Source organism: Mustela lutreola, chromosome 16 (genome assembly GCF_030435805.1).
Source record: "Mustela lutreola isolate mMusLut2 chromosome 16, mMusLut2.pri, whole genome shotgun sequence".
NCBI lineage: Eukaryota > Metazoa > Chordata > Mammalia > Carnivora > Mustelidae > Mustela > Mustela lutreola.
The window spans coordinates 56688430-56704273 of record NC_081305.1 but is presented as its reverse complement, the minus strand read 5'-3'; the positions used below and the strand labels follow the sequence as shown (position 1 = coordinate 56704273).

Sequence of the window (15844 nt, the reverse complement as noted above, 5' to 3'; positions counted from 1 at the left end):
GCTTTCCGAATGAGGAGGAGCAGATTCGAGAAGTCTCTGTAAGTCCGCCCAGAGGGTCTCCTGGGGGTCTGCCGGTCAGTGAGCTGAGGCTGGAGGCTCGAAGGTCCAGGTCAGCCGATGAAATTTGATTAACATGTCCACACTGGTCACTAACCCCCACTTGGGCCTGGACCAGGTGGAGAGAGGGAGTGGGGTGAGCAGGGGTCCCAGACCTTGGAGGGGGCGGCCGGATGAGCAGGGTTAAAGGGTGAGAGCCAGCGGGAGGATAGGACGGCCGCCGATCCGTGCGCAGGGATGAGGCCAGAAGCTCGCAGACAGTTGCTGTACAGGTCCCTGTCACTTTGCTGTGGGCAAGGGGCGTCAAGCCTCAAGCCTGACTATCCCACACTGTTCCCCTGCCCTGTGTCTTCCCCTATTGCCAGGCGGAGACCTTACCCAGAAACCCAGTGGCCAGCGGTCATCAGTTCACCCCCTCCATCCATCAGTGGGTCTCTCTCTCCATCTGTTGACCCATCCATCGGTCCCCTTCCCCACCCATCGGAGTATCATCCGTGTGCATCGGGATATAAAGAACGCGGGCCCTCCAATTCCATTTACCTGAAGCCCCAGGACACGCCAGACTGATGTGTGGTGATGCAGGTCAGGCTACCGGAAACTGGCAAGGAAGATGCAGGAGCCAACTTCTTGGAAAATGGAAATGATCTGTATCTTGATCCGGGTGGGAAGCCTGCTTCTCCCTCTCCCACTCCCCCTGCTTGTGTTCCCTCTCTCGCTGTCTCTCTTTCTGTTAAATAAATAACCCCCCCCCCAAAAAAAAGACATACACACACCTCCCATCCCTCATCGCCGTCGTTTCCTAGAAGAAATAATTACTTGGGATCATATTTTTTTTTTTTCATTTTTTGAAAAGGTTTATTTATGAGCGAGAGAGAGAGAACGTGACCATGGGGGGGAGGGGAAGAGGGAAGAGAGAGCACCTGAAGCAGACTCCCAGCGGAGCGTGGAGCCTGATGTGGGGCTTGGTCTCACGACCCCGAGATCATGACCTGAGCTGAAATCAAGAGCTGGGTGCTCAGCTGACTGAGCCGCCCAGGAGCCCTTAAGGATCTTTTAAACTTAAGAATCTTAAGGATCATTTTAAAAATTAGAAAGAAGCTCTGAAGGTACTAAAAGTCGCTGAATTGCACGCTCTAAAATGATTAATTCAGAACAAAAAGCTCTGCCTTCTGCTTGGGTCATGGTCTCAGGGTCCTGGGATCAAGCCCCGCATTGGGCTCTCTGCTCAGCAGGGAGCCTGCTTCCTCTTCTCTCTCTGCCTGCCTCTCTGCCTACTTACTTAGGCACTTACTTAGGCACTACTGATTTCTGTCTGTCAAATAAATAAATAAAATCTTTAAAAAATTTTTTAAAAAGCCAAAAAACTCTGTAAGGAGGGGGTAAGTTTGGAGATGAGCGCCTTTGTGTCCCCAGTGAGGACTCTACTTAGACCAGGTAATGCGGGAGCCATGGAGGGTTCTGAGCTGCCAGACGTGGGTCTGGCGCCCCTGGTGGCCTGTAGGGGGACAGGCTGCAGGGGACAGAGGAAGAGGGGAGGACTTGGGGGGAATCTGGAGTCGCGGTTTCAGGTGCCAGTTAGACACCCAATTGTAGGTGCCAAGTAGACAGTTGGTTGCAAAAATCTGGAAATGAGGGGCTGGAGATAGGCATTTGGAATTTGCATTAGACCCCACCTCTGTGCAAACGGCCCCTTGTCTCCCTACCTAGCGCAGTTAGAATTTTCATTTCCTAGAGTGATTCCGGTCAGGTCCCTCAAGCCCAAACACAGTCAAACAACGTGTTAAACTCTGGGTCTTACTGACTTTTTCTTCCACATTCTTTCCTCTCCATCAGGGTCCGGCGAGGATCCCCTGTGGGGATGGGGGCCCCAAACCCCCACACCCCTGCACCGCGTTCTGAGGATCGCCAGAAGGGCCTGTAGAGTCCATATCTAGTTGACCGATGACAGCGACATAGTAAGGACACACGGTGGATCGGACAGGTGCTGTCTGGAGGGATCCATCTGCCGCTCCCTCCCAGCAGCGAACATGACGTCACCTGCGCGCAACGCTTTTGCCCGTGGAAGCCCACTAGATCCTCGGAGCTGCAGGCTTTGGCGGAGGGCTGGTACGTGGGCACCATCTGCCTGGCGGGTACTCCAGGCTTCCAGAAGGACAGCAGGTGTCAGTGTGAACCATATTGTTTTGTACAAAGGGCTGAGGCTCGGTGAGCCCACTTATCATTTAGGGAAGTTTTATATCACCGGAGGGAAATGTTTATCAGGCAATTTCCCAGTTGTAAGGCAAGGGCCAAGCTCCCAAGCTCAAAAACCCGGAAGGTTAGCGCGGGCGGTTCCTTGCACTGCCCCCCCCCCCCCCGCCCCTGCCACGCTGCTCAGAGGCCTGGTGGCAGTGATTGGTTTGGACAAGATAAAAAGCCAGGCAAGACACGGACACCTGGGTGGCTCAGTCAGTTAAGCGTTTGCCTTCACTCAGGTCAATTCCAGGGTGCGGACATCCAGTCCCCCATCCGGCTCCTTGCTCAGCAGGGATCCTGCTTCTCCCTCTGCCCTCCCCTCCTCCTGTTTGTGCTCTTTCTCTATCTCTGACAAATAAATTAAGATCTTAAAAAAAAAAAATAAAATGCCAGATGAGGGAAAGAAAACACAAGATCTAAAAGTAGAGGAAAAAACCCACAAACACTTCCGGAAGAAAACATCGGAGGAAATCTTAGTGGCCCTAGGTTTGACAGAGATACCCTAGGTGTGACACCCAAAAGGGACAAAGCATGATTAAAGCAAAACCAAGTGGGACTTCATCAAAATTAAAATCCTTTGCTCTCCAAAAGATGCTACTGTGAGTCCGGGAGGGCACACCGCCGACTAGGAAAGTGTCTGCAAAACGTTATTTCCAGCAAAGGACTCGGAGCTAGAATATGTAAAGAACTCTTACAAACTAATAACCTAGAAGATCGATAACCCCAGTAAAAAGGGGGCCTCGGCTCATGTGGCTCCCAAGAATGGAGGAGACGGGGTCCTCCCCATCTGGGGGGCTTGGGGATGGGGGCAGAGGGAATGAAAAGGAGCCTCCGGGAGGCCCTGACTCCCTGCAGAATGACAGACAGACAGACAGACAGAGGTGGCCTGGCCGCTGGCCTTGCCTGCACCCGGTGTTGAAGACATCGAAGAACAGGCAGGGGTCGGCATGTCATGCTCCAGGGACACATCAGACACAAAGCCTTGAGCAACATCTTCCCTGGGGTCTGGACAGGCAGAGGCTGGGTGTCCTGGACCCTCAGAAGTTCAGGCCTCTTTCACCCCCAGGGCTTTTGGGGTCCCTGAGAACACCACCTGGGCCCCACTCAACCTGACCCCACTTTTCTCATCTTGCCCATAGGTAGCTGGTTCTGTAGCCTGACGCTGGGCTCACCCGGCCTCAGGTGAGTGCCTTTAGGGTGCACATCTGTGAAATGGGACCATCACAGTTCCTGGCTCTTCAAGGGCAGGATGCTCTCATGAAGGACATAGCCGCTTCCTCATTCTGTTTATAAAACTCGCTGCCCCAGCCCTGCCCACCACCCTTCCTGGCTTTATTTTCTTTCCCAGAGCCCACGATGCCCCTCACGTAGTACATATTTGTTTCTGTGTCCTGGGTGGGTGGAGTTGTGTGTTGCCGGGGTTGGGGAGGCCACGCCGGCTGGCCTCAGTGACCCTGTGACGTGTGTCGGCGCTTGGGGCCTCATTCTGCAGGATGTGCCTTGTCTGCAGTCATATGTCCCCAGTGAGCTGGATCTTGGGGTGAGCTGCTGAGCCGCTGGCTGGATCGCGTTGTGTGTCTGGAGTGTGGCTGTGTGTCCCCTGTGTGCATGTGGGGGTGGCTGCCCTTGGGTCTGGCACATTTGGTGGCCCCAGCTCAGCTGTGGTCTACAGAGGTCCTGGTGTGCCTTTGGTGTCATTGTGTGGCCGACTGGAGAGGTGTGGGCTGTTGTGTTACTGTGTTTCCGGCTGGGTTGCTGTTTGGTTGGCTGCGCAGTTGTGTACCCGGGTGGGGGGGTGAGTCCTTGTGTGTTACCATTGGTCTATGTGCATGTGTGTGAGAGAGAGGGAGAGTCCCAGCCCCCCAAAGCCACCACTAATTCTTCCGGCCTCCCCAACTTCTGGACAAGAGACCCCTTTGTTCTCAGGGCAGAAGAGGGGGCTGGTGTTCCTTTTCTCTGAAGCTCCTGGCAAGGTCTCAACCCAGAGCCTGGCCAACAAAACACTCAGAGCTTCTGTGCTGTGCCCGGCCACTGGCTGGGTGTGCTGGGAAAGCCAGGGGTCACCAGACCTGTGAGAACTAGAGCGGTAACGGCAGCAGAGAAGGGGGAGCACTGAGGGGACCCCGACCCTGACCTAGGCTCAGGAGACCTTGCTGGAGGACGGTTGTTACAAGATGAGTTTTGGGAAAATCATGACGCATGCAGATCTAAAAGTGAACGTGAGATCGAGGCTGAGCCTCCCCTGTTCAGAGGACGCTCGAAGAACAGACACATTTACAGATCGGGAAGGTTGAAGCCAATATTGGAGGCAGAACATTTGGGGAGGTGCTATGGCCTGAATATTTGTGTCCCCTTCCCCTCCATTAATGTTTGTCGTTTATAAGCCACATGGAGAATTACTGTGCATTGCTTCCACGTATCCGAAATGGACAGGATTATTTTTTTTTAATTTTTATTTATTTGACAGACAGAGATCACAAGTAGGCAGAGAGGCAGGCAGGAGAGAGAGAGGAGGAAGCAGGCTCCCTGCTGAGCAGAGAGCCCAACTCGGGTCTCAATCCCAGGACCCTGGGATCATGACCTGAGCCAAAGGCAGAGGTTTTAACCCACTGAGCCACCCAGGCGCCCCAATGGACAGGATTATAAAACAGCCCACAGCTTGGAAGGATTTGTTCTAGGCTGAATGGTGTCCTGCCCCAGATTCATGTATGTTGAGGTCCTAGCCCCCAGGACCTCAGGATGTGATCTTATTTGGAAATAGGTTCTTTGCGGATATAAGTAGTTACGATGAGGTCCTACTGGACTGAGGGGGGGTGTCTCTAATCCAACATGATTTATGTCCTTATAAAATGGGGAAATTTGGAGAGAGAGACACACACACACAATGCCATGTAAAGATGAAGGCAGAGAGCCAAGTGTCGCTTTTACGAGGAACACCAAGATAGCCAGCAAAACACCACAAGCAAGGAAAAAAGCATGAAGTCTTTCTCCCAGCCCTCAGAGGGAATCAACTTTATGGACACCTTGATCTCCATCTTCTTTCTTTTCTTTTCTTCTTCTTCTTCTTCTTCTTTTTTTTTTTTTTTTTTTGTTTTTAGATTTTTTACTTTATTTTAATTTTTAAAAAATTTTAAACTTTTAAAAAGATTTTATTTATTTTTTTGTCAGAGAGAGACGGAGAGAGTGCAAGCAGGGGAAGCAGCAGGCGAGGGAGAAGCAGGTGCTCTGCTGAGCAAGGAGCCTGTTGCGGGGCTGGATCCCAGAACCCTGGGATGCGACCTCAGTCTAAAGCACTTGCTCAACAACTGAACCACCCAGGCGCCTGGAGATTTTATTTTATTTTCTTTCTTTCTTTCTTTCTTTTTTTTTTTTTTTTGGAGATTTTATTTTTTTTTTATTTTTATTTTTTTTAAAGATTTTATTTATTTATTTGACAGAGAGAGATCACAAGTAGGCAGAGAGGCAGGCAGGGAGAGAGAGAGAGAGGGAAGCAGGCACCCTGCTGAGCAGAGAGCCCAATGCGGGACTCGATCCCAGGACCCTGAGATCATGACCTGAGCTGAAGGCAGCGGCTTAACCCACTGAGCCACCCAGGTGCCCCGGAGATTTTATTTTTAAGTAACCTGTACACCCATCTTTGGGCTCAAACTCACAACCTTGAGATCAAGAGTCCCACGTTCCACAGACTGAGCTAGACAGGCGTCTCTGGATCTCCCAGTTTCCGACCTCTAGAACCGGGAACCAACTCTCAGTGGCTTAAGCCACGTACTCAGTGATGACAGACAAACAAATACAGATGTACTATGCAGAAGGCACAGCTTTCCCCGGAAGCACAATGTTTTCCTTATAATATTGTAACAGAACCACCCTGAGTTCTCTCCTCATGAGTCAGAAACGACACTAGGACAAGGACAAGTTTATTTGCAGCAAATAAGAGGAGATCACGGAGAAGGGCTTCCAAAAGTGACTCCCAAGCAAGGCTCAGTGGGTTCTTTCATGTAGGGTTAGGATGAGTAGTTCATCCTACGTAGAGGCTGGCACAAGATCGCGCTTGCGCTTTAAGGCAACGTGCAGCGAACATGCTGTGTTGGCTGTTGTGTAAATGAGGCTTGTGCTCCTCTTTGTGTGGAGATTTCAGTATTGTACTTGTCATTTTAGAGATCACTCCATCCTCTGACCATCTGCTCAGGTGTGAGTCTGGGGAGCTTAACCCCACCCCAGGGTGGTCTGGGGGGTCTGGAAGTCTTTTTAGGGCAATTGCTATGGCTGGTGGAGTGGCTTTGCTTTCCATCTGCCAGAGTTAAGAGACAAGCTGAAAAGAGGAGCTTAAGAGAAAATGTGGAACAAAGGTCGATGCGTACCAGCAGGTGGGCAGTCAAGGTCAGGTCTGGGGGTCTAGCTGGCCACAGACAGTACATTGGAGCTGATTACTGTCGATGAGCCAGACTCGGGCAGCAGGAGAGGGTAGAAACCAGCACGTGCCAAGCTGGAGAAGGAGGAAAGCAGGGGAGGTCTGAGATGGGACTGCGGTGATTCGACGTGGCTAGGGCACTGGGAGATGGGGCAAGGAGGGAAGGATGGGACCAGACAAGGGCAGACGGTGCCAAGATTTGGGTTTTTGTTCTGACGGCTCTGGAAGATCTCTGTTTAGGGGCCATTGATTGCACACAGCCCTGTTGGGTGCTCTATATCCCAGGCTTATTATTATCCTTCCAAGACCAGGGGGATCAGAAGTCACACAACAGAGGGGGAGTGGAACTTGAACCTTGTCTGCCATCCACCCTGAGCCAGGGTTATAGCAAGCGAGGACCAAGGACCAGGAGGCAGAGACAGAAGCGGGGGCAGGAAGATCTCCGCTGATTTGGTCTCTACTAAGCCTTCCACAAGTGCCATATACCCGCTCACCAACCCCCTCATGTCCTCCAGCCGGCAGGCTAAATCACTCCCAGTAGGGAAGGGATTTTGTCTATATTTTTGATGAAGTTCTAGAACCTAGGTGAGGTTCGGTGGGCTGAGGTCCGGAGCCGATGACCGAGAAAGAATTCTTGAGACATCTTTGGTGCAAAATGGTGGTTTATTAAAGCACGGGGACGACCCGTGGGCAGGAAGAGCTGCTGCCCCGGGCTGTGAGGGATGGCAGGTTACGTACCCTGCGGTTGGGGGAAGGTGAGGGGAAGGGAGGGTTCAACGGAGTTTCATATGCTAACGAGGGCCTACAAGGTGCAGGGCGGGGTGGGGGGGGGGGGCTTGCCCTTGTGGCTTGATCAATGTCGTCTTAGGTCAGCCATTAACATCAAGATAGTTGGGAGATTCTTGGTGGGGTGTTATGATCCTGATATCATTTACCTTCCCTTCTACCTCTGCCTCCACCAGTTTCCTTTATGATGGGGAGGGAGTCATCAGGGCTTGAGGAACTGAGAGTTATTTGCCTCTGGAAATTTGTGCTATTGATAAGGTAACCTCCCTGTTTGTAGATCTCCAGGACATTTGTAGAGCAAGGGAGATTCCGGTCTTGCAGGATTGTGATCTCTGCAAGTTAACTATTTGTTTATCGTTTATGGCAGTCAGGGGTGCCTGAGGAATGCTACACATATTATGGAGGAGAGCGGGTGTGTGGGGGGGTGCAAGGCGCCAGCTTTTGCTCTGTCCTCAGCCAGCCTCCTGCTCCCTCATCATTTTCATCCAGGGCTGCAGGTGGGTCCGCACTACATATTTGGTAAATGAATGAGTCATCCCTGTAGGCGATTACGCCCATCTTCCGCACAGAGAAACTGAGGCTCGGAGAGGCGCCCACGCTCTAATTAATCCCTTAGCTAGGTGCCCGCTTCCAGCACTTTCCTGAACCCCCTCGCCTCGCGGCTCAGGAGGCGCCCAGTCCAGCGGCCCTGCTCGCATCAGGCAGCGGCGACCCTGTAGCGCTCGCAGGAAACCTGGGCCTCCCCGGCGCGCCCCTGCGCACCCCCAGTGCTTTCGGGCTCGGTCCTCCCACCCTCTCCCAGGCAGAAAAGGGGCCCGAGAGCCCCCCCTCCCGGCCCACACTGGAAAACCACCACCTTCCTTGGCAATTCCGTTTTCTTTACGGATCCGCCGGTCCGAACCCCGCCCCGCGGGGCTGTACCATTCCGGCCCGGAGGGGGGGCCGGGAGGGGTCGCGCAGAGGCTTCCCCTGGGGCTCCTGTCGGACGCGGCCCGACCCCAGCAGGGGAAGGGAAGGGGCTGTGTGGGGTCTCAGGGTGGCGGGTCACAGGGTCCCTGCACTCCCGCCGTGGGGGCCCGTCGGCCCCCGCCGTCCCCGCTCCCCCCCGCGTTGGTTCGCGCCGTGGAAAGCGGAGTAACAACCTTTGTGCTGAGGTCCGGGAGCCGCCGAGTGCGTCCGTCCCAGCCGCAGGTGGGTCGCAGTCCGCGTCCCGCCCATGCTGCGGTCCCCAGCCATGGCCCTCGCCATCCGAGTCGTTTATTGGTAAGCACGATGGCCGGGGGCCCCCTCCGCGTCCCCCGCCCGCACCCCTCCTCGGCCCGACGGTGCTGGGCCCTGGGGGCTGGGGGCTGGACCCACGGGGCTCCCTGCCCGAGAAAAGGGGTTCCCTGCGGGTGGGGTGGGTGTGAGGGGACTGGCGCGAAGGAAGGGCGTTGGTCCACCTCCCGGGTCCGTGGCGTTCAGGACAGCTCAGGTTTCCGAAGGTGGAACCGAGACACGTGTGAGGCTATTTAAGACACTCGACTCCGGGGGGGCTCCGTTTGCGGAGCTGGGGGTGGAGGTCACCTTTGTAACGGGAGCGGAACCTCTCTGCACGTTGAGGGTTCCCCTCCCCTAGTACCATGAATAGTCATGGGGTGGGGACGGCGAGAGTCGGGAAGGTTCGAGAAGCGTGGGTTTGAAAGGAATGAAGACGGTGGGTGCCCATCGTTAGTAATCCTCCCTTTCGGGCCTGGGTTTCCCCATCTGCAGAGAGAGAGAGAGAGAGAGAGAGTGATCTTGGTAGGGCCCGCGGAAGGGAGTGCATGTTTGATCCAGCTTCCTCGCTAGCGTGAAAACGTCCCGAGTGGACAGGGGATTTTCTCGTTGACTGCTCCTTACACACACACACCCCCGCCCCAATTGCATAGGCAGGCCTGCCTGTGGGCGCCTAGTAAATGCACGTTCCGCACATTTCTCCTCCCAGAGAGTGCTTGCAGGAGAATATTAGCTCTGCCTTCGTTATAGGGGAGGGTGGGGGTGGGTCATGTCCCGGGGGTGTGTCACGTCCCAGCGTGAGTCAAATGCCCTGGGACAGCTTCTGGTTTTGAAAGGCTGAGATCTGCTGGCCCCGGGCCCATTAGAAATGTCCCCTCACCCTCCGGAAAACAGAGAGAGGAGTGATTTTGAGGCCCCCAGGAGGCCTGTGCCAGACTCCACTCCTGAAATAGCCTGCTGTGGGGGTTGGGGAGGCGTTTGGATTCCAGCCTCAGGGCTGGGAGGACCTGGGGATCCAGGAGTGAAGGTTTTCAGGACACCTCCCTGGGCTGTGGGTGGGGATGCTGTTTCTCTGGTTCTCATCCTAACCCGTTTTCTGTTTCCCTTCCTTCCGCCTGTGTCTCATACTTGTGGTCTCTCCTTGTCACCCCCTTGCTCTGCGCCCCCTCTCTGTTGCTTGGCTCCTCTGTTGGGTGTCGGTTTTCTGTGTGTGTGGGTGTCTGCCTCCTGTTCCTGTCCCTGTGCCGTTGTCAACATTTTCTGTGTGTCTGTCCTCTCCTCTGTCTGTCCCCTCTTTGGCTTTGTCGTCTGTCTGCGTTCCTCTTCATGTCTTTCTGGGCCCCCTTCCATTTCCCTTTGTGTCTCCGTCTGCCACCCACCTGCCTCTCCCCCCCACTTCCTTCCTCTTCTGGATCCCCACCGTCTCCCTCTCTCCCCTGGAACCCACTCTCTTGGACTCCCTCCCACCAGTGGCGCTTGAGGCTACAAGTCCAAGGTAAGCAGACTGGCCAGCCCCAGGGTGGCCCTGGGAGATGAGGGAGGAGGGCGAGCCGGCGTGGCCCCTGTTGACCCCCGTTTTCACCCCCGCACCTCCTTTGCAGTATCTTCAACTCAAGAAGAAGTTAGAAGATGAGTTCCCGGGATGCCTGGACATCGTGAGTCTTGGTGGTGGGGAGGAGAATCAGAGATGGGTCTCCTTGTGTGTCCCTCAGCCCTGAGGGGGTCGGGATCCCAGTATCTCAGGTGGCTCGGGCTGGCCCCACCCTTCACCCCATAGGTGCAGGTGTCCCCAGGTGGGCCGCTCCACCCCTCCAACGTCATCTCTCTCCCTAGTGCGGCGAGGGGACTCCCCAGGCCACCGGCTTCTTTGAAGTGATGGTAGCTGGGAAGTTGGTTCACTCCAAGAAGGTATGGCTGGCTGTTTGTCCATCCATCTTTCTCGTCTTATTCTCAGGCTGGCTGGGCATTGGGATCTCACTGCTTTCCTCTTCTTCCACTCCCCAGAGAGGTGATGGCTACGTGGACACAGAGAGCAAGTTTCTGAAGCTGGTAGCCGCTGTCAAGGCTGCCTTGGCTCAGGGCTAATGTGCCCTGAAGGCAGAGGTGAGGGGGTCCCAGCTCGTACACACTGCGGTCCACATACCCCGAACCTAAGACTCGTTTCTAACCTGATACCATCCAGAATGGGTAGCATTGTCTGTATTCTCTAGATCACGGAACTGCTTTTCAGGACTTCCTGAGCCTGATTTCCCGTTTCCAAGTCAGTGTGTTCCAGATGAGCCCCAACTGCCAAAACTGGACACCCCATGCTAGCCCACTCCAGAACCAGGTTCTGGCTCCTGACGGCCGAGAGCCTGGAAGCACTCTCCCATTCTCTCTCTTTGAGCATCCCCGCCTTCCGTCAGTAAACAGTAGACCCAATTTCCTGTCCCCAGGAAACTTGGGTCCAGAAAACTGGTTTTCAAATGCTTGAAACTCACGTTCCATTTCCTAGAGTTCTTTAGCAGAGCAGAGTGAGGTCACCTTGGCTGTGAACTTGAACACGAAGATTGAATTAATACGATACAGAGCAGCATCTTGCCTCCTGTGCAGCTCTGAGATGAAGCTCCGCTAAACAGAGAAAGTCAAGAATTATGTAATTCCAAAGCGGCTTGAGCTGACTCAGTTATGTGCTGGCAGCTGTGAGGGTGGGGGCGGGGCTTTCAGTTCTTCAAGCTGGAAGTGGGAATTGACAGGTGGCCCCTGACATCAGCCCGGGGTTGCCTGGGGTTCCAGGGAGGGCCGTCAGTGGATGCTTTCCTCCCACATGAGCAAACATGGGACTTACGTTGGGGAAAGGAGAGAGGGAGCATTGGGTCTTGTTTGCATGTTTTGTGTGTGCAGTTTCTGGGGTCCCTGAGACCACCCTCGGGTTCAGGGATTCGCTAGAAGGACACTCGGGACTCACCAAGTTACACGGGTGGTACGATGATCATAGCAGCAGGGTAGCCGTGAAAGTCAGTGAAGAGCAGAAGTATGGGGCGGCATCAGGACTCCTCATTGTCCCCATGGTCGGAGTATCACCACAGGGAAGCTCGCCCTCCGTGGTTGACCTTGGCCTCTGGCCCCTCCAGAAGCAGGAGCGGTTATCTTGTGGTCCAAGGCTCCCCCGCTTTAAATCATGTCATTAGCATAGCTGGGCACCGTAGCCCAAGACCCCAGGTGAACTGGGATGTCACCCAGGCAGGACATTCCATTCCCAGTGCTTTGAGATCCTCCCCCGGCTCCCGGGAGCTGGTGGCCAGGTGGGTCCTGCGGGTTGGGAGCCATGAAGAGGTCTTTCTGGGGCTTGCAGCTGGCACAGGCATCCCCAAACCCCATTTCAGTAGGCAGCTTGTCTGGAGAGCTGTGTCCCCGTGGGGCACAGGTGACAGGTGTACTCTCCTGCCAGTGGCTGCCCAGCAGCACATCCCCACCCCCAAATTTATTAAGAACGAAGTCTTGGCCCACCTTCCCCGTTGGATTACAGCTTCTCTCCCATGGGCATTGTTGTCTTCGTGCATCAGTTTCTCCCTGGGACTGCATTTTGCCCCTCACTTGTCTGTCTTCCTTTATCATGGGGTCCCCACTGGTCTTGGTCCCTGTAAACTCACCCCTCCCCCGCCTCTTCTCCGCACAGTCCAGTGACCTTGGCCCAGCCCCTGCTGGCAGACGCTTCATGACGGGAAGGACTGAAATGTCTCGTGGACGCCTGGTCTTTCCCTGATGTTCCTGCGGCCGCTGAGTGGGGGCTGAGACTGACGCCCCTGGTCCTTGCCTGTGTGTGTTTGTGTGTGTGTGTGTGTGGCACACGTGTGCCCCCCCAGGAGTGTAACTTCGCACTCTGCCTTGCTCCTTCCTCTCCCCACCCTTTCCCTGCATCCCCCAGCCCCCTGGCTACTCTCTGGCATTTGGGGTGGTCCTGCTCCTGGCTTCCTTCTTGGGGGGTGGTGGCGAGAGAGAGATCCAGGTGAGTGAGTTGCAGATTTCGGCAGACTTGTCTATGGTTCACTGTTCATTAAACATTGGGTGAGTTTAATGGAACGTTTCTGCGAGTTTCCATTTTGCTCGTGGAACCTGGGCATCAGTGTGTGAGCTTGAGGTGGGTGGTGGGGGGCACTGATGGCAGCCCATGATGACGGGGCTCCCATGAGAGCCAGGGCACGCCCCCCTCCTCCGCATCTGGGTGGGTTGGTGACTCCAGCAGCCATGGGACAGAAAGCAGGGGAGTCCTGGGACAGCAGAGCCGGCTTTGGTCACCACCTTCAGAGCCCAGAGAGCGCTTCCCATGCTCTGTTCTGTTGGCTCTTCGAGTGAGTCACAGCACTGAGCCGACTGGCTAGGGGACTGGGATCCTAAGTGGGCTATCGCCCTTGACGGTGGAATTAGGAATTGGTTAAGTTGGATTAGCCCCTGGTAGAGAAAGGTGAGCGGATGTCGTTGGTGGACGAAGCTTGCTGAGGACCCCATGGTCAGCTGTCATTCTGTCTCCGTGCTGGGTTGGGTGTTAGGGCCACTTGGGGAGTTGGAGACTCGGGTACCCCTTGGACCACAGCATTGGGACTGTCGGGGATTGGGGGGGGGCAGTGATCAGGAGTCTCAAGCCCACTTGGGAGCTCCTTCTGGGCCTGGACCATTTATAAGACCCACAGGGAGGCTGGCCCTCCAGTCTCGCTTCAAACAGACCACCCACTTGATATCTTGGAACCCCTTTCACGGAGGCCCGTTTCTATCTTAAATGTTTGTACATGTCCTGGAAAAATGAAATCACCAAAACACGTAAACAAAATTTCATTTGTGTACCGTGCACCAGGATCTTTGCAAAAGCCCCCCAAACAAGGATGTTGCTGTTCTGTCCGCTCCAACGCCTCGTTGTGGGCGGACAGAGTGGGAGCTCTGGCAATTCTGTGAACCCAACTCTGGATCGTGCTGAAGCAGACGGGTCACACCGAATTAAGCTCAATTCTTCTCTCAGGTCGTCTGAGCCGGGCCATCGGGTGGCATGGGCGAGGTGAGGACACCCACCCCACTAGATGCCACAAAAAAGCATCTAGATGCAAACATCCCATTCTATGAGGCTGTTGATTTGGAGACACCCACGAAACCGCATTCGGGACTGGTCATGGGCTGGAGACCAGAGGAACAGAGCTGGAGAAACAGAAGAGATCACAGTCCAACGAATGTTACTCTTTACCTTTAAAAATAGCTTTATTGAGATACAACGCATACCATACAACTCATTCCCCCTTCTTTTTAAAAAAAGATTTTGTTAGAGAGAGAGGGTGAGGGGCAGGCAGAGCTCGAGAAGCAGGCTCCCCGCTGAGCAAGGAGCCCAATGTGGGACTCGATCCCAGGACCCCGAGATCACGACCTGAGCTGAGGGCAGACGCTGGCTCACTGAGCCACCCAGGTGGCCCTACTCACCCCTTTGAAAGTGTCTTAATTTGACGGTTTTACTAAATTCACAGATAAAAGCAATCAGCACCCACCATCTGAGAACATGGGCACCACGGAGGGAAGCCCCTCCCCTCCCCGCCGCGAGCATCCAGTAATTTGCTTTCCGGTTCTGGGCATGTGCCTAGTCCCAAGATGTCCTATCAACGGAATCGGACAAGGCTTTGCCTTTTGTGTCTTGCTGCTTTCGCTTTAGTTTAGCGTTTTCGAGGTTCATCCCCTTAGTAGCATGGATCAGCATTTCTTTTCGCGGCTGAATAATATTCCGCTGTAGGGACCGCCCCTTTTTGTTTGTCCGCTCCTCCGCCGATGGGCACTTAGCTTTTTTCCAGACTTTTTGGCCCCTGTGAATGAATCCTGCCCCTGAGACCACGAGCTCACAGGGGTGTGTCTGAACTGCCTTCGGTTCCTTTGTGCGGACGCCTAGAAGTGAGATTGCAGGGTCAATGGCAATGGTATTTTACAACCTCCGTGGTGGCGGGTCACACACAGACCCTTAGATTCCCTCGGGACTGGGGAGCTCTTAATGCCTTTGGAAGGATGGAGAGCACTTGCCTCAACTCAGATACAGTGCTCATCGGGTGAACTCTCAGACCTGAGCCTCTCACTCCAGAGACACCGTGGTTCTTGTCTGAAGTCAATGCCAATGGCTCACGAGGCTGTGCCTGTGTTGCGCGGGTCTGTTTGCCGCAGTATCCGGGAGAAGTCACAGGACAACCGCCAACAACAGCGACGAGAAAGAGTGCTCCACACCCCTGAGCAGGTCTTCATTTCTAACGATCCCGGTGCTTTTCTTAGGAAGCAATTCTTTGTGGTTGAGGTCTAAGCCAGGTCAAGACAGATCACAGAAAGTGGGCAGCTAAGACTTGTTGGAGCCTGACCTCGACCCCGTCTGCCTGCTCGGCTCATATTGGGGGCTGCCTGGTGACACCACCCGCAGCTCTCACTTCTCCATTTGGCTTAGTGTTGTGCTGCCAACCGGCAATTGGTCTTTCAAGCGAGACGTCCGATGGGTGAGGCCACGCTGGGTTATGCTTCAGCGGAAACAAAGCAAACCCAGGTCTCAGCAGATGAGCACAACCGAAGCAAAGTCCTCTCCAGGGCAGCCGTCCTCTGTGTGTGCATTCCGTGGTCTGGAGAGGCACTGTCCAGCAGAATTTTCTGTGAGGATGGACCTTTCCGTGCAACACTTAGTGGCGGGCCGCAGGGTGCTTTCGGGCACGTGAGATGTGGCAAGTGTCACTGAGGAGTTCAGTGTGTTATTTTATTTACTTAAATTTACTCAGGGGCGGCTGAGTGGAGCAGTCCGTTAAGCATCCCACTCTTGGTTTCAGCTGGAGCGGTGGTCTTGGGGTAGTGGGGTCGAGCCCCTCATCTGCCTCTGTGCTGAGCGTGGAACCCGCTTAAGTTCTCTCTCTCCTTCTTCCTCTGCCCCTCTACCTGGTGCATGCTCTAGCTCTAATAAGTAAATCTTAAAAAAAAAAAAAAAAAAAAAAAAAAAAAAGTTACAATCAAATACGCATGGCATCTGCGAGGGGTTACCTTATTTAAAAAAAAAAAAAGATTTTATTTATTTATTTGAGAGAGAGAGAGAGAGCGCAGGCACAGAGGGAGAGGGAGAAGCTG

General features: G+C 54.3%; 1 protein-coding gene across 2 annotated transcripts; it reads left to right on the top strand.

Moving 5' to 3' along the window:
* The first annotated feature begins 3740 nt into the window (after window positions 1-3740).
* Window positions 3741-12803, top strand: SELENOW (selenoprotein W). 2 transcript variants are annotated; one of them, XM_059152652.1, is made up of 6 exons: window positions 3741-3832; window positions 10217-10241; window positions 10348-10401; window positions 10580-10654; window positions 10751-10849; window positions 12405-12803. In XM_059152652.1, the coding sequence occupies exons 1-5, from the start codon at window positions 3786-3788 to the stop codon at window positions 10829-10831; spliced, it is 282 nt and encodes a 93-aa protein (XP_059008635.1). In that variant the 5' UTR covers window positions 3741-3785; the 3' UTR covers window positions 10832-10849; window positions 12405-12803. The 2 variants fall into 2 exon arrangements, with proteins under 2 accessions (XP_059008635.1, XP_059008634.1); XM_059152651.1 differs by lacking the exon at window positions 3741-3832 and adding an exon at window positions 8526-8752.
* Window positions 12804-15844: the final 3041 nt, after the last annotated feature.